The sequence below is a fragment of the Pseudophryne corroboree genome (genome assembly GCF_028390025.1).
Source record: "Pseudophryne corroboree isolate aPseCor3 chromosome 12 unlocalized genomic scaffold, aPseCor3.hap2 SUPER_12_unloc_2, whole genome shotgun sequence".
NCBI classification, from domain to species: Eukaryota; Metazoa; Chordata; class Amphibia; order Anura; family Myobatrachidae; genus Pseudophryne; species Pseudophryne corroboree.
In genome coordinates this window covers 421,587-445,882 of record NW_026967486.1, presented here as the reverse complement: position 1 = coordinate 445,882, position 24,296 = coordinate 421,587, and the positions used below count along the sequence as shown (strand labels likewise).

Here is a 24,296-nt window from a genome sequence, read left to right as displayed (position 1 = left end):
CCCTGGCCGCTGCCCCTGCCGCACACGCCTCCCCCCCTCCCCCCCGGCATACCTTCCTCCAGGCTGCCCTGGTATCAGAAGGTAGTCTCCTCCTCTCCCTAGCAACGCAGCCGGAGGTCCTTCCTGGTGCAGGGGGGAGGAGGAGGCGCCGGGGGCAGCCAGCTAATGCTTCCCGGCGTGCAGGCATTGTGGCGACCCATTGAGGTGACGGAGACCCCCCGCAGACCACCTCACAGGTATCGCGGGGGGCCTCCATCACCACATTGCGATGTTGATCTCATATGTTAGTACATATGCGATCAACATCGCTGCGATAAGCGGCAATGTATCTTAATACATCCCGTCCTATGTGAGAGGGTTACTCATAATATCTAACATGCCTCCTGATTGTCATTTATATCAGTGTCACAATGTAGTATATACATGTGTGTAAATGACACAACTCCCATATTACAGTGTACTGTATTATCCTCTATGTATCACACGCAGTGCCCTTACACTATATGGACGCCTGACCATTGCACCAGCAGGGACTGGAATATGGAGCTGTAACCGCTTCCACTCTCCTTGAGAGGCTTCCGCAAGACTTTGGGGTGTTTCTGTGGGAACTTGGGCCCATTCATCCTGTAGAGCATTTATGAGGTCAGGCTCTGATGTTAGAAGTGTGGGCCTGGCTCGCAATCTCCGTTCCAGATCATCCCAAAGGTGCTGGATGGGGTTGAGGTCAGGGCTCCGTGAGGGCCAGTCAGGTTCTTCTACACCGAACTCCTCAAACGTTAAACATTTCTTTCTATATTAAATGAAGAGTCTGGTTTTGCCTACAGTACAGAACAGCGTATACTGCAGTAGATAACTCACAAAGCGACTACATCAGGTAACTTTTATTAAACCGGAAGCCCTGGTGGTGAAGCCTCACAGTTCCTTTATTTGGGTAAAATAGGTCCATTAAATATTATATACATCCATGTGTAATGTGAAAGTGGCCGGCCTAGTCCTCTAGACTACGGAACGCCGTCTGCATCTCCTCATAGAGCTGTGCATAGTCCGCTTTGATCTTGGCTTCTCCGTCCTTTACTGGATCCTGAGAGAAAAAGATTCAGCGTTACATAGTACATGTGGGATCGGTATGTTATACCGCTGCTCGGGATGCCGAATGTCATTATATCGACATCGGTATCCCGAGCGGTGTAATGTCGGCAGGGGGGCGAGCGCAACAAAGGTGTCGTAGATACCGATAGAGCGGGAATCACCTACTTGTCAGTATACTGGCGGAGGTATGGTAACCCAGTTGGGATTCTGGCGGTGGTATTGTGACAGCCAGGATCCTGACGAGTGGTATGCTGACCGTAAACCATACATGTATGTGACGACGTTACCGAGATCAGATAACAATAAAACTATAATTAAACATTAAAATACTCATATAGGCAATCAAAATCCCATTATTTCTCTTTCATAGCCTTAGAAAGTATACTTAAAGTTCATATTAAATAAAAAAGGGACATAACTCATCTGCCTTAGGTTGACTAATTCTAATTGAACCCACTTTCTTTGCACTAAAAAATAAAGTAAAGTAATGTATAATGAACTCTTGTAGTCAGGCAAGATTGATAAAACTATTTTTTCTCCATATTTTTATTGGCAAAGGGTCAAAATTTCAAAAGTGATACGGGGATTAGGCACTGAGATAATAGTGATACGTGGATTAGGCACTGAGATAATAGTGATACAGGGATTATGCACTGTGATAATAGTGATACAGGGATTAGGCACTGAGATAATAGTGATATGGGGATTAAGCACTGTGATGATAGTGATATGTGGATTAGGCACTGTGTATAGTGATATGGGGATTAGGCACTGTGATAATAGTGATATGAGGATTAGGCACTGAGATAATAGTGATATGGGGATTAGGCACTTAGATAATAGTAATATAGGGATTAGGCACTGAGATAATAGTGATAAAGGGATTAGGCACTGAGATAATAGTGATATGTGGATTAGGCACTGAGATAATAGTGATATGGGGATTAGGCACTGAGATAATAGTGATATGGGGATTAGGCACTTAGATAATAGTAATATAGGGATTAGGCACTGAGATAATAGTGATAAAGGGATTAGGCACTGAGATAATAGTGATATGTGGATTAGGCACTGAGATAATAGTGATACGTGGATTAGGCACTGAGATAATAGTGATATGGGGATTAGGCACTGTGATAATAGTAATATAGGGATTAGGCACTGAGATAATAGTGATAAAGGGATTAGGCACTGAGATAATAGTGATATGTGGATTAGGCACTGAGATAATAGTGATACGTGGATTAGGCACTGAGATAATAGTGATATGGGGATTAGGCACTGTGATAATAGTGATATGGGGATTAGGCACTGCGATAATAGTGATATGGGGGATTAGGCACTGTGATAATAGTGATATGGGGATTAGGCACTGAGATAATAGTGATAAAGGGATTAGGCATTGTGATGGGAATTTTTTTTCCAGATACACCTCACAAAAAAACAGCAACAGGAGTGGCATTTCTGAGCAATTTTTTAAAAGTTTGAACAACACCAGAAATCAATTATTTGAATATTCAATTTAAAAACTTGCACATACAGTCTTGCTCTAGCCTAAATACCTTCTTTCACAAACACACAATGCACCTCAAATTGTTGTACCTCATTGCACTCCATGCTATTATCTTCAAAGCACATACATTGTCTACTCTCCCTGCAACCCACCCCTCTGTACAAATTGCCACCTCAATTATCCACACACCTCATATTAACACTCGCAAGCTTTTTACTCATCTTTGTACTTTAACAATAACATCCACATGTGGACACCATAAAAAACATTCACAAACCTCATACAACTATATTTACTTCTCTCTCTTACTGCTATTAGCTGGTGACATTTCACCAAATCCAGGCCCCAAACACCTGCCCCACTCACATTCACCTGATTCACAGCAATATAGAAATACAGCTAACCTCATAAACATAACATGTCTACCATCACCCTCCAAATCCCTAAAATGTGACTTATGGAATGCATGCTCTGTTTGTAACAAACTAACATCTGTTCACGACCTCTTCATATCTAACAACCTCAACCTGCTGGCTATTACAGAATCATGGCTCACACAACCAAACAAGGCTTGCCCTGCAGCACTGTCACATGGTGGTCTCCACTTCACACACACCCCCAGGCCTGGTAACTGTAAAGGAGGTGGGGTTGGATTATTACTTTCCCAATCTTTCACATACACTGTTGTACCATAGGTTCCATCACTCACATTCACATAATTTGAAGTACATTCTATAAGAATTTACACTCCTTTCTCTCTGCGTGTTGCTGCTATCTATCGCCCACCTGGGCATCCCAAACAATTTCTGGAAGATTTTTCTTTCTGGCTCCCTTACTTCCTATCCTCTGATATCTCCACCATTATCATGGGAGATTTCAATATTACTATTGATAGTCTAAAATCTGCTACTCATGCCTGTAATCTACTCTCTCTAACCTCCTCTCTCGGCCTCTCACAATGGACTGACTCCTCTACTCATCAGGAGGGCAATATGCTAGAAAGGAAAGAATTGTCTCTTTGTTGGCGCACTTTAAGAAGAAGAGTAAGTATATTTAAAATTTAACTTTTAATTTCATCATATTAAAAAATACCTGAGAATGTGAAAAATCATGAGACAACAATCACAAACATTACATAAAATAAAGATAATGAGAAATCCTCCTATGTGTCTTGATTGTATTTGTATAATTTATAGTTCCTTTAAGTGTGTGCAGCAATAGCTCAACTCTTGTCGCAAAAGCAGTGACTGCTCGATCAGACCCCTATTTATTGGGGTACCTCTATTAATACAAATTATAACCCTTATTTATTGGGGTACAGTTTGATATCAGCTGTGGAAATTGTACTGGTGCATTAGTGAATGTTCATATCAGTCTAAGGGTGAAGCTACAAGCCTAACACGCTGTTGAATTAAATCAGCACAGTATGCAGATATACTCTGACATGGCTGTGGAAACTTCGTGCAATAAACGCACATAACAAACAGCTCATACCAATTTAAATAAAAGGATACAGCAGTGAGTCAATCACATCATAATAAGGAGAATAGAAACATGCAGTCCCAGTGGCAGCTGTTGTAATGTTCAGAATAAAACTGTAAAGGTCCATACACACTTAACGATAAAATGAGCGACGTCGCTCATTTTCCCCCTCCTTGAGCGACGTCGCTCATTTTATCATCAAGTGTGTATGCCGCCAGCGACGACCGATGCGCAGCCCCGCGGGTCGGCAACGATCGTCGCTGTCGGTAGGGCATGCATGAAGGATGTGGACTGTCGTCCACGACCTTCATGCAGGGCTGGCGGGGGCGTGACGTCACTGAGTAATATGAGCGGTCATATCGCTCAGTGCGTACAGGCGGCCGCCGACCGGCCGGCCCGGGAGGGGGAAACGTTAGACGATGTCGCTCACAGAGCGACATCGTCTAATGTGTATGGGCCTTAAGAGCCATGGTTTGTTGCAATTTTTTGTAACAGGAATAGAGCAGTCATATGTGAGAGACACAAATTAGCGATTTTTGATAAACCAATCCAGCATAATACACTGAAAAAATCTTTGTGTGATAAACACACACAGTGGATAGTTCACATTTACTGTATAAGAATTTATGTGGTGGCGCTGTATATCTGACCAAGAAATGCTTTCTGTAGGTTACTCTGTGTAACTGATAGACACAGAAGTGTGTTTATAACCATCTACAGAGGCATAGAGATAATCTGCAATCCCAGTGGGATCGCTTCATTATAACCATGGACTGACGGAATTCTTTAGACAGCAACAGAATAGATATATGATAAAGCCACAAATGAGCTATGATCATTGGTTTATACGTTATAACAATTACCCACAGTTACTGTGCATAGAATCGACACGACTTGGTCCCACATGTATATGCACCATTATGAATAAAGAATAAAATTGAACCGCAAATTTTCAAGTGACTGCTGGATACAGTGATATATCCTTATAATTTGAATTAATAGAAGTACCCCAATAAATAAGGGTTATAATTTGTATTAACAGAGGTACCCCAATAAATAGGGGTCTGATCGAGCAGTCACTGCTTTTGCGACAAGAGTTGAGCTATTGCTGCACACACTTAAAGGAACTATAAATTATACAAATACAATCAAGACACATCGGAGGATTTCTCATTATCTTTATTTTATGTAATGTTTGTGATTGTTGTCTCATGATTTTTCACATTCTCAGGTATTTTTTAATATGATGAAATTAAAAGTTAAATTTTAAATATACTTACTCTTCTTCTTAAAGTGCGCCAACAAAGAGACAATTCTTTCCTTTCTAGCATATTCTCTTCCATTTTTATTGTCTATGGCGGTACCCCCATATAATGGGTGGTCTTCAGTATGCCGGCGGTCGGGCTCCCGGCGACCAGCATACCGGCGCCAGGAGCCCGACAGCCGGCATACCGACACTTATTCTCCCTCGTGGGGGTCCACGACCCCCCTGGAGGGAGAATAAAATAGTGCCCGTAGCGTGGTGAGCGCAGCGAGCCCGCAAGGGGCTCATTTGCGCTCGCCACACTGTCGGTGAGCCGGCGGTCGGGCTCCCGGTGCCGGTATGCTGGTCGCCGGGAGCCCAACCGCCGGCATATCGTAGTGAGCCCCCATATAACATCATGAATTGATTTATAATAATAAAATTGGGGAATTACATTAGTTCACCATTTTTAATATTAAACTGAAATAAGTCCAGTGCAGAGGATTTCTCCCCTCTCCCCTCCCTTGAATCCATACTCATCAGGAGGGCCACTGCCTTGATCTTGCATACACCAGACTAGGCTCAGTTTCTGTATTCACTAACACTGCTTTCCCTCTCTCAGATCACAACGTTATCACCTGCATGCTCTCCTCTAATACTTCAAACTCCTCCAATCCTCCTCAATCCCACAGAAATATTAATGCAATTAATCTTCAAGAACTTTCAGGCTGTTTCACACACTCCGGTTTTCACCGGTTGGCAAAAAGCCGGACAAACTTTGTCCAGCTTTGTGCCATCCGGCAATGTCTTTCCCACACAACGGCTTTGAGCCGTGTTTTATGCTGTGCAAATGCGCAGCATCTTGTGTGTGAAAGCTCCCCTTCATACACACGGTTCACTGCCTACAAGGACGGCACGGCTTCGGCAGCCGGACCTTTCAGTGGATATTTCCGGCTGCCAGGCAAGTGCCGTGTGAAAGGACCATACCCCTTACATTGTAAATTAGAATACCGGCACGGGAAAAAGCCATCCAGCTTTTTTCCTGCACGGCAAAAACCGCTGCGTGTGAAACAGCCCCCTGACCTCACTGCAACAACTGCTTTCACCTATTTCTGCATTCACTTCTCCTGAGATGGTTGTATCACACCGGAACCAGACCCTAGAGAGAGCCCTTGATGAAGTGGCTTCAGCGAACCATCACACTCCATGTAGACCTAGATGTCAACCGTGGCACTCTAAAGTAACAAGACGCCTACAAAAACTGTCACGTAAAGTAGAACGCTAGTGGTGTAAATCTCGTATTCCTGGTGACTTCCTCACATATAAGGCTGTCTACCACTCTTAACGTAATGCCCTGGACGCTACCAAACAAACCTATTTCCAGGCAGAAGCTCACATTGTGTCCTTCCCTGGCCACACAGCGTTATTATTAATATGGGTTTGCTGATTTGGTGCCATTTCTATCAGTAATGTGGTTTCTTTAGAACTGTTGTCTTAATGAAGGGTTACTGTCCTCAGGGTCATTCCGTGTCAGGTCACCCAGGCATGACACCCACCCACTCAGATTTTCAAGATACTTTGTACATGATATTACCACATAGCTTCTAATATATGTCCATTTTTTATTCTCTAGGCCTCATAGTTTTTGATCTATAGGGGGTCAAATTATTATTTATTAACAGTTTCTTATGGCGTAGCAAATTCCATTGTTCTTTACAACTGGACACAATTAGAAGACAAAACTGGGTAAAAACAAACAGTCAGAGGTAGGAGGGCCCTGCTCGCAAGCTCACAATCTATGGGGAAATAGGCTTTGATACACAAAGATAGGTGCTATCTATTGCATATTTATCAACCAGATTGCAAAGGATCTTGGTGGGCTGCATGATATCACAGTCATTGAACCCTCCTCATGAATCTCCTGACGCTAGAAATGGGGCCACGTTATATAGTCTGCAGCAGTGGTGGACCCGATCTGAACCCTCCTTATGATTCTCCTGACAGTAGAAATGAGGCCACGTTATATAGACTGCAGCAGTGGTGGACCCGATCTGAACCCTCCTTATGAATCTCCTGACAGTAGAAATGGGGCCACGTTATATAGACTGCAGCAGTGGTGGACCCGATCTGAACCCTCCTTATGATTCTCCTGACAGTAGAAATGAGGCCACGTTATATAGACTGCAGCAGTGGTGGACCCGATCCAAACCCTCCTTATGATTCTCCTGACACTAGAAATGGGGCCACGTTATATAGACTGCAGCAGTGGTGGACCCGATCTGAACCCTCTTTATGATTCTTCTGACAGTAGAAATGGGGCCACGTTATATAGTCTGCAGCAGTCGTGGACCCGATCTGAACCCTCCTTATGATTCTCCTGACAGTAGAAATGAGGCCACGTTATATAGACTGCAGCAGTGGTGGACCCGATCCGAACCCTCCTTATGATTCTCCTGACACTAGAAATGGGGCCACGTTATATAGACTGCAGCAGTGGTGGACCCGATCTGAACCCTCTTTATGATTCTCCTGACAGTAGAAATAGGGCCACGTTATGTAGTCTGCAGCAGTGGTGGACCCGATCTGAACCCTCCTCATGATTCTCCTGACAGTAGAAATGGGGCCACGTTATATAGACTGCAGCAGTGGTGGACCCGATCTGAACCCTCTTTATGATTCTTCTGACAGTAGAAATGGGGCCACGTTATAAAGTCTGCAGCAGTGGTGGACCCGATCTGAACCCTCCTTATGAATCTCCTGACAGTAGAAATGGGGCCACGTTATGTAGTCTGCAGCAGTGGTGGACCCGACCTGAACCCTCCTCATAATTCTCTTGACAGTAGAAATGGGGCCACATTATATAGACTGCAGCAGTGGTGGACCCGATCTGAACCCTCCTCATGATTCTCCTGACAGTAGAAATGGGGCCACGTTATATAGACTGCAGCAGTGGTGGACCCGATCTGAACCCTCCTTATGATTCTCCTGACGCTAGAAATGAGGCCACGTTATATAGACTGCAGCAGTGGTGGACCCGATCTGAACCCTCCTCATGATTCTCCTGACAGTAGAAATGGGGCCACGTTATATAGACTGCAGCAGTGGTGGACCCGATCTGAACCCTCTTTATGATTCTTCTGACAGTAGAAATGGGGCCACGTTATAAAGTCTGCAGCAGTGGTGGACCCGATCTGAACCCTCCTTATGAATCTCCTGACAGTAGAAATGGGGCCACGTTATGTAGTCTGCAGCAGTGGTGGACCCGATCTGAACCCTCCTCATAATTCTCTTGACAGTAGAAATGGGGCCACATTATATAGACTGCAGCAGTGGTGGACCCGATCTGAACCCTCCTCATGATTCTCCTGACAGTAGAAATGGGGCCACGTTATATAGCCTGCAGCAGTGGTGGACCCGATCTGAACCCTCCTTATGAATCTCCTGACAGTAGAAATGGGGCCACGTTATGTAGTCTGCAGCAGTGGTGGACCCGATCTGAACCCTCCTCATAATTCTCTTGACAGTAGAAATGGGGCCACATTATATAGACTGCAGCAGTGGTGGACCCGATCTGAACCCTCCTCATGATTCTCCTGACAGTAGAAATGGGGCCACGTTATAAAGTCTGCAGCAGTGGTGGACCCGATCTGAACCCTCCTTATGAATCTCCTGACAGTAGAAATGAGGCCACGTTATATAGTCTGCAGCAGTGGTGGACCCGACCTGAACCCTCCTCATAATTCTCTTGACAGTAGAAATGGGGCCACATTATATAGACTGCAGCAGTGGTGGACCCGATCTGAACCCTCCTCATGATTCTCCTGACAGTAGAAATGGGGCCACGTTATATAGACTGCAGCAGTGGTGGACCCGATCTGAACCCTCCTTATTATTCTCCTGATGCTAGAAATGAGGCCACGTTATATAGACTGCAGCAGTGGTGGACCCGATCTGAACCCTCCTCATGATTCTCCTGACAGTAGAAATGGGGCCACGTTATATAGACTGCAGCAGTGGTGGACCCGATCTGAACCCTCTTTATGATTCTTCTGACAGTAGAAATGGGGCCACGTTATAAAGTCTGCAGCAGTGGTGGACCCGATCTGAACCCTCCTTATGAATCTCCTGACAGTAGAAATGGGGCCACGTTATGTAGTCTGCAGCAGTGGTGGACCCGATCTGAACCCTCCTCATAATTCTCTTGACAGTAAAAATGGGGCCACATTATATAGACTGCAGCAGTGGTGGACCCGATCTGAACCCTCCTCATGATTCTCCTGACAGTAGAAATGGGGCCACGTTATATAGACTGCAGCAGTGGTGGACCCGATCTGAACCCTCCTTATGATTCTCCTGACGCTAGAAATGAGGCCACGTTATATAGACTGCAGCAGTGGTGGACCCGATCTGAACCCTCCTTATGATTCTCCTGACAGTAGAAATGGGGCCACGTTATGTAGTCTGCAGCAATGGTGGACCCGATCTGAACCCTCTTTATGATTCTCCTGACAGTAGAAATGAGGCCACGTTATATAGACTGCAGCAGTGGTGGACCCGATCCGAACCCTCCTTATGATTCTCCTGACAGTAGAAATGGGGCCACGTTATATAGTCTGCAGCAGTGGTGGACCCGATCCGAACCCTCCTTATGATTCTCCTGACACTAGAAATGGGGCCACGTTATATAGACTGCAGCAGTGGTGGACCCGATCTGAACCCTCTTTATGATTCTCCTGACAGTAGAAATGAGGCCACGTTATATAGACTGCAGCAGTGGTGGACCTGATCCGAACCCTCCTTATGATTCTCCTGACAGTAGAAATGGGGCCACGTTATATAGTCTGCAGCAGTGGTGGACCCGATCCGAACCCTCCTTATGATTCTCCTGACACTAGAAATGGGGCCACGTGATATAGACTGCAGCAGTGGTGGACCCGATCTGAACCCTCTTTATGATTCTCCTGACAGTAGAAATGAGGCCACGTTATATAGTCTGCAGCAGTGGTGGACCCGATCTGAACCCTCCTTATGATTCTCCTGACAGTAGAAATAGGGCCACGTTATGTAGTCTGCAGCAGTGGTGGACCCGATCTGAACCCTCCTCATGATTCTCCTGACAGTAGAAATGGGGCCACGTTATATAGACTGCAGCAGTGGTGGACCCGATCTGAACCCTCCTCATGATTCTCCTGACAGTAGAAATGGGGCCACGTTATATAGACTGCAGCAGTGGTGGACCCGATCTGAACCCTCTTTATGATTCTTCTGACAGTAGAAATGGGGCCACGTTATGTAGTCTGCAGCAGTGGTGGACCCGATCTGAACCCTCCTCATAATTCTCTTGACAGTAGAAATGGGGCCACGTTATATAGACTGCAGCAGTGGTGGACCCGATCTGAACCCTCCTCATGATTCTCCTGACAGTAGAAATGGGGCCACGTTATATAGACTGCAGCAGTGGTGGACCCGATCTGAACCCTCCTCATGATTCTCCTGACAGTAGAAATGGGGCCACGTTATATAGTCTGCAGCAGTGGTGGACCCGATCTGAACCCTCCTCATGATTCTCCTGACAGTAGAAATGGGGCCACGTTATATAGACTGCAGCAGTGGTGGACCCGATCTGAACCCTCCTCATAATTCTCTTGACAGTAGAAATGGGGCCACGTTATATAGACTGCAGCAGTGGTGGACCCGATCTGAACCCTCCTCATGATTCTCCTGACAGTAGAAATGGGGCCACGTTATATAGACTGCAGCAGTGGTGGACCCGACCTGAACCCTCCTCATGATTCTCCTGACAGTAGAAATGGGGCCACGTTATATAGACTGCAGCAGTGGTGGACCCGACCTGAACCCTCCTCATGATTCTCCTGACAGTAGAAATGGGGCCACGTTATATAGACTGCAGCAGTGGTGGACCCGATCTGAACCCTCCTCATGATTCTCTTGACAGTAGAAATGGGGCCACGTTATATAGACTGCAGCAGTGGTGGACCCGATCTGAACCCTCCTCATAATTCTCTTGACAGTAGAAATGGGGCCACGTTATATAGACTGCAGCAGTGGTGGACCCGATCTGAACCCTCCTCATGATTCTCCTGACAGTAGAAATGGGGCCACGTTATATAGACTGCAGCAGTGGTGGACCCGATCTGAACCCTCCTTATGAATCTCCTGACAGTAGAAATGGGGCCACGTTATGTAGTCTGCAGCAGTGGTGGACCCGATCTGAACCCTCCTCATAATTCTCTTGACAGTAGAAATGGGGCCACATTATATAGACTGCAGCAGTGGTGGACCCGATCTGAACCCTCCTCATGATTCTCCTGACAGTAGAAATGGGGCCACGTTATAAAGTCTGCAGCAGTGGTGGACCCGATCTGAACCCTCCTTATGAATCTCCTGACAGTAGAAATGGGGCCACGTTATATAGTCTGCAGCAGTAGTGGACCCGACCTGAACCCTCCTCATAATTCTCTTGACAGTAGAAATGGGGCCACATTATAAAGACTGCAGCAGTGGTGGACCCGATCTGAACCCTCCTCATGATTCTCCTGACAGTAGAAATGGGGCCACGTTATATAGACTGCAGCAGTGGTGGACCCGATCTGAACCCTCCTTATGATTCTCCTGACGCTAGAAATGAGGCCACGTTATGTAGTCTGCAGCAGTGGTGGACCCGATCTGAACCCTCCTCATAATTCTCTTGACAGTAGAAATGGGGCCACGTTATATAGACTGCAGCAGTGGTGGACCCGATCTGAACCCTCCTCATGATTCTCCTGACAGTAGAAATGGGGCCACGTTATATAGACTGCAGCAGTGGTGGACCCGATCTGAACCCTCCTCATGATTCTCCTGACAGTAGAAATGGGGCCACGTTATATAGTCTGCAGCAGTGGTGGACCCGATCTGAACCCTCCTCATGATTCTCCTGACAGTAGAAATGGGGCCACGTTATATAGACTGCAGCAGTGGTGGACCCGATCTGAACCCTCCTCATAATTCTCTTGACAGTAGAAATGGGGCCACGTTATATAGACTGCAGCAGTGGTGGACCCGATCTGAACCCTCCTCATGATTCTCCTGACAGTAGAAATGGGGCCACGTTATATAGACTGCAGCAGTGGTGGACCCGACCTGAACCCTCCTCATGATTCTCCTGACAGTAGAAATGGGGCCACGTTATATAGACTGCAGCAGTGGTGGACCCGATCTGAATCCTCCTCATGATTCTCCTGACAGTAGAAATGGGGCCACGTTATATAGACTGCAGCAGTGGTGGACCCGATCTGAACCCTCCTCATGATTCTCTTGACAGTAGAAATGGGGCCACGTTATATAGACTGCAGCAGTGGTGGACCCGATCTGAACCCTCCTCATAATTCTCTTGACAGTAGAAATGGGGCCACGTTATATAGACTGCAGCAGTGGTGGACCCGATCTGAACCCTCCTCATGATTCTCCTGACAGTAGAAATGGGGCCACGTTATATAGACTGCAGCAGTGGTGGACCCGATCTGAACCCTCCTCATGATTCTCCTGACAGTAGAAATGGGGCCACGTTATATAGACTGCAGCAGTGGTGGACCCGATCTGAACCCTCCTCATGATTCTCCTGACAGTAGAAATGGGGCCAGCTATTGCATACATTTGCTTTTCATCACCTACCTTAAACTTCATAGAGCTGAGTTTATAGAAAATGTCTCCTAAATTCTCACGGATTATGGCCCATGTGACCTTGTTTTCTGCCTGAGCCGTGGCTTCCACCGCATGCCGCGCCATCTCATAAAATGCGATCATGTTCTGTAACATTCCCACAGTCTTGTAGAAAGGACAATATCTGCAGACAAAGCAAATAAATCTTTACTGGCAGATTCTCCAGTGTCCGGCCCTGGAATCTTCTGGGATTCTTTTCTGAAAATACTTATCTATTATCTGTACAGTATATTGGATTTGTTTAATCAATTTGTGTTTATATGGTCTACCACCTGTTCTTTGACCGATTACACATATTTGACCAGAGCACTACCATGGGACATACTGTAGACAGGGGGTACTGCTCTGGGGCACACCATAGGAAGAGGGCCCTGCTCTGGTGCATACCACAGGCAGGCGGCACTGCTATGGGGCATACCACAGGCAGGGGGTACTACCATGGGACATACCACAGACGGGGCACTGCTATGGGGCATACCACAGGCAGGGGGTACTACCATGGGACATACCACAGACGGGGCACTGCTATGGGGCATACCACAGGGAGGGGGCATTGAAATGGGGAGTATCACACACTGGGTACTGCTATGGGGCATACCATAGACAGGGAGAACTGGCATGGGATGTACCACACACAGGTGGCACTACTAAGAGGTGTGCCACAGGTAGTGGGCACTGCTATGGGGCGTACCACACGTAGGGGGCACTGCTATGGGGCGTACCACACAAAGGGGACACTGCTATGGGGCGTACCACAGGCAGGGGGCCCTGCTATTGGGCGTACCACAGGCAGGGGGCCCTGCTATGGGGTGAACCACAGGCAGGGGGCCCTGCTATGGGTCATACCATAGACAGGGTGAACTGCTACTGACACTGTCTGGTGCAGAGACTGAGACAAGGGTGTCTCCATCTCTGTATGTAGAAAATGGTCCATCAGGGGGGGGTTCCAGGTACTCAGAACTTCACCCTGCGTGTGCGTGCTACTGCAAGTTTAGGAACTATTAATTTACCAGTCTGCTGCTTTCATAATTGATCATTTACCGCATTATCCTCCCGCTATTGTTTCCCTCGATCACCGCGTTATCCTCCCGCTATTGTTTCCCTTGTTCACCGCGTTATCCTCTGGTGAGAGTGTGATAGTGGTAACCTGCTAATCTCTGAGACTGTAGTACTGAGCGTGGCTGCTGTGGCCTGTGTGTGTGGGAGAGTGTGATAGTGGTAACCTGCTAATCTCTGAGACTGTAGTACTGAGCGTGGCTGCTGTGGCATGTGTGTGTGGGAGAGTGTGATAGTGGTAACCTGCTAATCTCTGAGACTGTAGTACTGAGCGTGGCTGCTGTGGCCTGTGTGTGTGGGAGAGTGTGATAGTGGTAACCTGCTAATCTCTGAGACTGTAGTACTGAGCGTGGCTGCTGTGGCATGTGTGTGTGGGAGAGTGTGATAGTGGTAACCTGCTAATCTCTGAGACTGTAGTACTGAGCGTGGCTGCTGTGGCCTGTGTGTGTGGGGAGAGTGTGATGGGGTAACCTGCTAATCTCTGAGCCTGTAGGACTGAGCGTGGCTGCTGTGGCCTGTGTGTGTGGGAGAGTGTGATAGTGGTAACCTGCTAATCTCTGAGACTGTAGTACTGAGCGTGGCTGCTGTGGCCTGTGTGTGTGGGGAGAGTGTGATGGGGTAACCTGCTAATCTCTGAGCCTGTAGGACTGAGCGTGGCTGTTGTGGCCTGTGTGTGGGGGGAGTGTGAAAGCGGTAACCTGCTAATCTCTGAGCCTGTAGGACGGAGCGTGGCTGCTGTGGCCTGTGTGTGTGTGGGAATGTGTGCTGGCGGTGAATGTTGTTACCTGCCGTAGGCGTGTTTGTTACATTTTGAGGGTGTGATTGTTACCTGTCATAGGCTGAGTACCCATTCTGCTGGAGAAAGTCGTCCTTTATTAACTTTGCAACTTCTAAGGTTATTTTATCAGCTTCTGCTAGAGAACCCTGCAAGGAGAATATATAGATAGAATTATGTTCTTATCATATGTGTATTGAATCATTCTCTGTTCTCTCATATATTATATTTCTCTCTCTCTCTCTCTTTATATATATATATACACACACACACAGTATATAGTATATATTTCCAGTACCACGGTTGGCACTCATAGTAACATCCGCCTGGGGTGTGGATACAAAACTCCTCAATGAAGCAGCGTCCCATATATCCAGTTCCATACAAGCAGATGCGGTCACCAGGGACTTGTTACACAGTCCGTTCATTCCTCACATCAGCAATGCAGAGTCCACGTCTGTGTTATCTAGTGTAACCATTATCAAGACATCCAAATGATAGGAGAGACGGAGACAATCTGTGCGCTGCCCGGGACTCCTTATATACCTAGCACCTATATTTACTAACCCCCCCCCCCCCCTCCCCGCCTTCCACTGCTGCCCACATATCATCGTAATTCACACTCCGCTCTTAATGGATACATGGGGGCCAGACAGCACTACTGTACATATACTTCTACAATGGATACATGGGGACCAGACAGCACTACTGTACATATACTTCTACAATGGATACATGGGGACCAGACAGCACTACTGTACATATACTTCTACAATGGATACATGGGGACCAGACAGCACTACTGTACATATACTTCTACAATGGATACATGGGGGCCAGACAGCACTACTGTACATATACTTCTACAATGGATACATGGGGGCCAGACAGCACTACTGTACATATACTTCTACAATGGATACATGGGGACCAGACAGCACTACTGTACATATACTTCTACAATGGATACATGGGGGCCAGACAGCACTACTGTACATATACTTCTACAATGGATACATGGGGGCCAGACAGCACTACTGTACATACACTTCTACAATGGATACATGGGGGCCAGACAGCACTACTGTACATACACTTCTACAATGGATACATGGGGGCCAGACAGCACTACTGTACATATACTTCTACAATGGATACATGGGGGCCAGACAGCACTACTGTACATATACTTCTACAATGGATACATGGGGACCAGACAGCACTACTGTACATACACTTCTACAATGGATACATGGGGGCCAGACAGCACTACTGTACATATACTTCTACAATGGATACATGGGGGCCAGACAGCACTACTGTACATATACTTCTACAATGGACACATGGGGGCCAGACAGCACTACTGTACATATACTTCTACAATGGATACATGGGGGCCAGACAGCACTACTGTACATATACTTCTACAATGGATACATGGGGACCAGACAGCACTACTGTACATATACTTCTACAATGGATACCTGGGGGCCAGACAGCACTACTGTACATATACTTCTACAATGGATACATGGGGACCAGACAGCACTACTGTACATATACTTCTACAATGGATACATGGGGGCCAGACAGCACTACTGTACATATACTTCTACAATGGATACATGGGGGCCAGACAGCACTACTGTACATATACTTCTACAATGGATACATGGGGGCCAGACAGCACTACTGTACATATACTTCTACAATGGATACATGGGGACCAGACAGCACTACTGTACATATACTTCTACAATGGATACATGGGGGCCAGACAGCACTACTGTACATATACTTCTACAATGGATACATGGGGGCCAGACAGCACTACTGTACATATACTTCTACAATGGATACATGGGGGCCAGACAGCACTACTGTACATATACTTCTACAATGGATACCTGGGGGCCAGACAGCACTACTGTACATATACTTCTACAATGGACACATGGGGGCCAGACAGCACTACTGTACATATACTTCTACAATGGATACATGGGGGCCAGACAGCACTACTGTACATATACTTCTACAATGGATACATGGGGACCAGACAGCACTACTGTACATATACTTCTACAATGGATACATGGGGGCCAGACAGCACTACTGTACATATACTTCTACAATGGATACATGGGGGCCAGACAGCACTACTGTACATTAGAGATGAGCGGGTTCGGTTTCTCTGAATCCGAACCCGCCCGAACTTCATGGTTTTTTTCACGGGTCCGAGCAGACTCGGATCCTCCCGCCTTGCTCGGTTAACCCGAGCGCGCCCGAACGTCATCATGACGCTGTCGGATTCTCGCGAGACTCGGATTCTATATAAGGAGCCGCGCGTTGCCGCCATTTTCACACGTGCATTGAGATTGATAGGGAGAGGACGTGGCTGGCGTCCTCTCCATTTAGATTATAAGAGAGAGAGATTTACTGGAGCTTAGGACTAGGAGGAGTACTGTAGAAGTGTAGAGAGTGCAGAGAGTTTACTAGTGAGTGACCACCAGACAGTGCAGTTTATTTAATATATCCGTTCTCTGCCTGAAAAAAGCGATACACACAGTGACTCAGTCACATACCATATCTGTGTGCACTGCTCAGGCTCAGCCCAGTGTGCTGCATCATCTATATATATTATATATCTGTCTGACTGCTCAGCTCACACAGCTTATAATTGTGGGGGAGACTGGGGAGCACTGCAGTGCCAGTTATAGGTTATAGCAGGAGCCAGGAGTACATAATATTATATAGTGAGTGACCACCAGACAGTGCAGTTTATTTAATATATCCGTTCTCTGCCTGAAAAAAGCGATACACACAGTGACTCAGTCACATACCATATCTGTGTGCACTGCTCAGGCTCAGCCCAGTGTGCTGCATCATCTATATATATTATATATCTGTCTGACTGCTCAGCTCACACAGCTTATAATTGTGGGGGAGACTGGGGAGCACTGCAGTGCCAGTTATAGGTTATAGCAGGAGCCAGGAGTACATAATATTATATTAAAATTAAACAGTGCACACTTTTGCTGCAGGAGTGCCACTGCCAGTGTGACTGACCAGTGACCTGACCACACTGACCACCAGTATAGTTAGTAGTATACTTATATTGTGATTGCCTGAAAAAGTTAAACACTCGTCGTGTGACTTCACTTGTGTGTTGTTGTTTTTTTTATTCTATAAAAATAAAACTCATTCTGCTGACAGACAGTGTCCAGCAGGTCCGTCATTATATAATATATAATATATACCTGTCCGGCTGCAGTAGTGATATATATATATTTTTTATATCATTTATCATCCAGTCGCAGCAGACACAGTACGGTAGTTCACGGCTGTGGCTACCTCTGTGTCTGCACTCGGCAGGCAGTCCGTCCATAATTGTATACCACCTAACCGTGGTTTTTTTTTCTTCTTTATACATACATACTACTATGACATCTCTTTATCAACCAGTCTATATTAGCAGCAGACACAGTACAGTACGGTAGTTCACGGCTGTGGCTACCTCTGTGTCTGCACTCGGCAGGCAGTCCGTCCATAATTGTATACCACCTAACCGTGGTTTTTTTTTCTTTCTTCTTTATACATACATAGTTACATAGACATCTCTTTATCAACCAGTCTATATTAGCAGCAGACACAGTACAGTACGGTAGTTCACGGCTGTGGCTACCTCTGTGTCTGCACTCGGCAGGCAGTCCGTCCATAATTGTATACCACCTAACCGTGGTTTTTTTTTCTTTCTTCTTTATACATACATAGTTACATAGACATCTCTTTATCAACCAGTCTATATTAGCAGCAGACACAGTACAGTACGGTAGTTCACGGCTGTGGCTACCTCTGTGTCTGCACTCGGCAGGCAGTCCGTCCATAATTGTATACCACCTAACCGTGGTTTTTTTTTCTTTCTTCTTTATACATACATAGTTACATAGACATCTCTTTATCAACCAGTCTATATTAGCAGCAGACACAGTACAGTACGGTAGTTCACGGCTGTGGCTACCTCTGTGTCTGCACTCGGCAGGCAGTCCGTCCATAATTGTATACCACCTAACCGTGGTTTTTTTTTCTTTCTTCTTTATACATACATAGTTACATAGACATCTCTTTATCAACCAGTCTATATTAGCAGCAGACACAGTACAGTACGGTAGTTCACGGCTGTGGCTACCTCTGTGTCTGCACTCGGCAGGCAGTCCGTCCATAATTGTATACCACCTAACCGTGGTTTTTTTTTCTTTCTTCTTTATACATACATAGTTACATAGACATCTCTTTATCAACCAGTCTATATTAGCAGAAGACACAGTACAGTACGGTAGTTCACGGCTGTGGCTACCTCTGTGTCTGCACTCGGCAGGCAGTCCATAATTGTATACTAGTATCCATCTCCATTGTTTACCTGAGGTGCCTTTTAGTTGTGCCTATTAAAATATGGAGAACAAAAATGTTGAGGTTCCAAAATTAGGGAAAGATCAAGATCCACTTCCACCTCGTGCTGAAGCTGCTGCCACTAGTCATGGCCGAGACGATGAAATGCCAGCAACGTCGTCTGCCAAGGCCGATGCCCAATGTCATAGTACAGAGCATGTCAAATCCAAAACACCAAATATCAGAAAAAAAAGGACTCCAAAACCTAAAATAAAATTGTCGGAGGAGAAGCGTAAACTTGCCAATATGCCATTTACGACACGGAGTGGCAAGGAACGGCTGAGGCCCTGGCCTATGTTCATGGCTAGTGGTTCAGCTTCACATGAGGATGGAAGCACTCAGCCTCTCGCTAGAAAAATGAAAAGACTCAAGCTGGCAAAAGCAGCACAGCAAAGAACTGTGCATTCTTCGAAATCCCAAATCCACAAGGAGAGTCCAATTGTGTCGGTTGCGATGCCTGACCTTCCCAACACTGGACGTGAAGAGCATGCGCCTTCCACCATTTGCACGCCCCCTGCAAGTGCTGGAAGGAGCACCCGCAGTCCAGTTCCTGATAGTCAGATTGAAGATGTCAGTGTTGAAGTACACCAGGATGAGGAGGATATGGGTGTTGCTGGGGAGGAAATTGACCAGGAGGATTCTGATGGTGAGGTGGTTTGTTTAAGTCAGGCACCCGGGGAGACACCTGTTGTCCGTGGGAGGAATATGGCCGTTGACATGCCAGGTGAAAATACCAAAAAAATCAGCTCTTCGGTGTTGATGTATTTCAACAGAAATGCGGACAACAGGTGTCAAGCCGTGTGTTCCCTTTGTCAAGCTGTAATAAGTAGGGGTAAGGACGTTAACCACCTCGGAACATCCTCCCTTATACGTCACCTGCAGCGCATTCATAATAAGTCGGTGACAAGTTCAAAAACTTTGGGTGACAGCGGAAGCAGTCCACTGACCAGTAAATCCCTTCCTCTTGTAACCAAGCTCACGCAAACCACCCCACCAACTCCCTCAGTGTCAATTTCCTCCTTCCCCAGGAATGCCAATAGTCCTGCAGGCCATGTCACTGGCAATTCTGACGATTCCTCTCCTGCCTGGGATTCCTCCGATGCATCCTTGCGTGTAACGCCTACTGCTGCTGGCGCTGCTGTTGTTGCTGCTGGGAGTCGATGGTCATCCCAGAGGGGAAGTCGTAAGCCCACTTGTACTACTTCCAGTAAGCAATTGACTGTTCAACAGTCCTTTGCGAGGAAGATGAAATATCACAGCAGTCATCCTGCTGCAAAGCGGATAACTGAGGCCTTGACAACTATGTTGGTGTTAGACGTGCGTCCGGTATCCGCCGTTAGTTCACAGGGAACTAGACAATTTATTGAGGCAGTGTGCCCCCGTTACCAAATACCATCTAGGTTCCACTTCTGTAGGCAGGCGATACCGAGAATGTACACGGACGTCAGAAAAAGACTCACCAGTGTCCTAAAAAATGCAGTTGTACCCAATGTCCACTTAACCACGGACATGTGGACAAGTGGAGCAGGGCAGGGTCAGGACTATATGACTGTGACAGCCCACTGGGTAGATGTATGGACTCCCGCCGCAAGAACAGCAGCGGCGGCACCAGTAGCAGCATCTCGCAAACGCCAACTCTTTCCTAGGCAGGCTACGCTTTGTATCACCGCTTTCCAGAATACGCACACAGCTGAAAACCTCTTACGGCAACTGAGGAAGATCATCGCGGAATGGCTTACCCCAATTGGACTCTCCTGTGGATTTGTGGCATCGGACAACGCCAGCAATATTGTGTGTGCATTAAATATGGGCAAATTCCAGCACGTCCCATGTTTTGCACATACCTTGAATTTGGTGGTGCAGAATTTTTTTAAAAACGACAGGGGCGTGCAAGAGATGTGTTAGGGTCTCCTGCCCTGTGCTGCCACGTCGTCATGGCAACCGGGAGACAAGTGCTAGTGGAGTAACCTGAGCGCAGCTGATACTCCGGTTCGGGTCTTTTGCTGTGCAGTGGTTATAGGCTCTGTGCACGGCAGGGGATCCGGTGCTGGTTTTTGTGCTCACAGTCTGTGAGGTCTGAGTGGGGCGTGGACAGCACCTGCTTTATAAGGCCTCTTTTCAGGGTAAGCAGATGCTGCTGAATCTTTGTTGGTTAGTCAGTTCATGAAAGTTAGCCAGTACTGTGTAGCTTTGTATTTGTTTGTTGCTTACTGCAAATAGGCCTGGGGATTTGGTATTACACTCTGCCAATCCAGACCTAGCAGTAAGACTGGAGTCAGTCGTTTAGCTTGCTGGGGTTCTGTTACCACTCTGTGAACTTAGCAAGTTTGCGGCTGTATTCTAAGACTTGCCTGTCTAATCCTGTCTCACTGTGCTAGGTGTCAGGGGTCAGTTTAGTGGCAGTAAGCTAAAACCTGTGCACTGCAAGTGAGAAATAGGATTGTGGAGACTCTCCTTGTGTCTATCATTCCATCTCTGACCAAGGAGTTTACTGCCACACCCGTTGGTAACCCTTTAGGGTTTTGCTGTTGCCCTTAGCAACAGCATTTCGGGTTCTCTATGTATTAAAACACAACATCTTGCTTTTTCCATCTGTGCAGTTCTAATACAAAGGAGATACCCAGTTCCTTAGCCTCTGGGCTTCTCTGTTCACTTTGTGTGTATTTTGTTACCCTATTACCTTCTGTGTACGTTATGTCATATTCCCCAGTTTGTCTGTGAGTCCATTTGTTTTGCATAACAGTTCAAACACCAGTACATTCCTGCAGACACTGGAGTGCATAACAGTTCTGACACCAGTACTTTCCTGCAGGCACTGGTGTGCATAACATATTCAGCAGCCTAATACTCCTGTTGAAATTTTGTGGGAATATGGAGCATACCCCTCAAAATACGTTGCAACAGGTGGTCGATCAGGTGCAGGTCCTGACTCGACAATTTAATGATTTGTCCATTAAAATGCACACCTCCCAGGCTGCTGGTGGAGCTCCCGCAGCAGCAGCACCTGCAGGGGTTAAGGAGCCGAAAGTAAATCTCCCAGATCGTTTTTCTGGAGATCGCTCGCAGTTCTTTTGTTTCAAGGAGAGCTGCAAGCTATACTTCCGGCTTAGGCCTCAGTCTTCTGGGTCGGAGATTCAGCGGGTGGGCATAGTGATTTCCTTGCTACAAGGAGACCCACAGGTCTGGGCATATGGGTTGCAGCCTGACTGTCCGTCGCTTAAAAGTGTTGATGCTTTTTTTACGGCACTGGGCATGTTGTATGATGACCCTGACAAGACGGCCTCAGCCGAGGCTCAGATTTCGATCCTTAAGCAAGGGCGAAGGCCAGTTGAGGTTTACTGTACGGAGTTTCGGAGGTTGGCCCATGATACCCAGTGGAATGACCCAGCCCTGAGACACCAGTACCGAAGAGGTCTTTCTAACCAGATAAAGGACCAACTGGTACAATATCCCTTGCCTGATAGCTTGGATCAGCTCATGCAGTTATCCATCCGGGTGGATAGACGGCTGAGAGAGCGTAGGCTTGAAAGGGAGACTGAGATTTCCTTCCTTCCCAAGGGAACCTCAGACTCTGAGGAATTTTCTGAGGAGCCTATGCAGATTGGGGCTACCCGCCTCTCCTCGCGTGAGAAGACGCGGAGGAGACAGCAGGGGTTGTGTTTGTACTGTGGGAATAAAGGTCATGTGGTAGTATCATGCCCAGAAAAGCCGGAAAACTTCAGGGCCTGAGGGTGATGGGAAATATCCTGTCAGGCCAGAAGTCAGAATTTCCCAAGAAGACTTTTATCATTCCGGTGACCTTGAAGATCCTCGGTCAAACTGTCAAGACTGAGGCCTTTGTGGACAGTGGGGCCGACGGGGTTTTTATGGACCGCCAATTCGCCCTGAAACACTCTGTTCCCTTAGTACCCTTGGCATCGGAAATTGAGATTTGTGGGTTAAACGGGGAACCATTATCCCAAGGTAAAATTACCTCTTGCACTAGCCAGATTTCTTTGTTTATTGGAGCCACACACTCTGAAAAATTGTCCTTTTATGTGACTGTCTGTACTTTTGCCCCATTGGTGTTGGGGTTACCCTGGTTAAGGGCCCACAATCCTCAATTTGACTGGGTCTCTAGGGAGATTCTTAGTTGGGGTACTGATTGTTTCAGGAGTTGCTTGAGCCTTCCAGTCAGGCTCTCGCAGCTAAGTTTGCCAGGATTGCCAGGGTGTTATGCAGATTTTGCGGACGTGTTCTCCAAAAAAGTTGCAGAGGTACTACCTCCCCATCGCCCCTATGACTGTGCCATTGATTTGTTGCCAAATGCTAAGCTTCCCAAGAGCAGGTTGTACTCCCTGTCACGTCCTGAGACTCAGGCTATGGCAGAGTACATTCAGGAGAACTTGGCTAAGGGATTTATCAGACCTTCACAGTCTCCAGTTGGGTCGGGGTTCTTCTTCGTGGGTAAAAAGGACGGTTCGTTGCGACCCTGCATCGACTTCAGGGAATTGAACCGTATCACGATTAAAAACTCATACCCACTGCCTCTCATTTCGGTCTTGTTTGACCAGCTTCGTACTGCCACCATTTTTTCTAAGATTGACCTACGCGGTGCGTACAATCTAATCCGAATAAGAGAGGGGGATGAATGGAAGACTGCCTTTAATACCCACTCAGGGCATTATGAATATTTGGTGATGCCTTTTGGACTCTGTAATGCCCCGGCAGTCTTCCAGGATTTCATGAATGATGTGCTCAGGGAATATTTGGATAGATTCTTAGTTGTATACTTAGATGACATCCTAATCTTCTCCCATTCCCTGGAGGAACATCGGAAGCATGTACGCTTAGTCCTCCAGAAACTCAGAGACCACCGGCTTGGGGCGAAGCTGGAGAAGTGCGAATTTGAAGTTCAGCAAATCGCATTTCTAGGATATATTATCTCCCCAGAAGGTTTCCAAATGGAGGGTTCCAAGGTACAG

General features: G+C 46.7%; 1 protein-coding gene across 5 annotated transcripts in view; it reads right to left on the bottom strand.

The window, feature by feature from the left end:
* Positions 1-875: 875 nt before the first annotated feature.
* Positions 876-24,296, bottom strand: part of LOC134983018 (V-type proton ATPase catalytic subunit A-like) — a 419,995-nt gene continuing 396,574 nt past the window's right edge. For all 5 annotated transcript variants that reach the window (XM_063948716.1, XM_063948712.1, XM_063948713.1 and 2 more), the window contains 3 exons: positions 14,935-15,029; positions 13,002-13,173; positions 876-1,081 (listed from right to left, as the gene is read on the bottom strand). In XM_063948716.1, the coding sequence (XP_063804786.1) occupies positions 989-1,081; positions 13,002-13,173; positions 14,935-15,029 (360 nt within the window). In that variant the 3' untranslated portion in view covers positions 876-988. The remainder of the gene's footprint in view (positions 1,082-13,001; positions 13,174-14,934; positions 15,030-24,296) is intronic.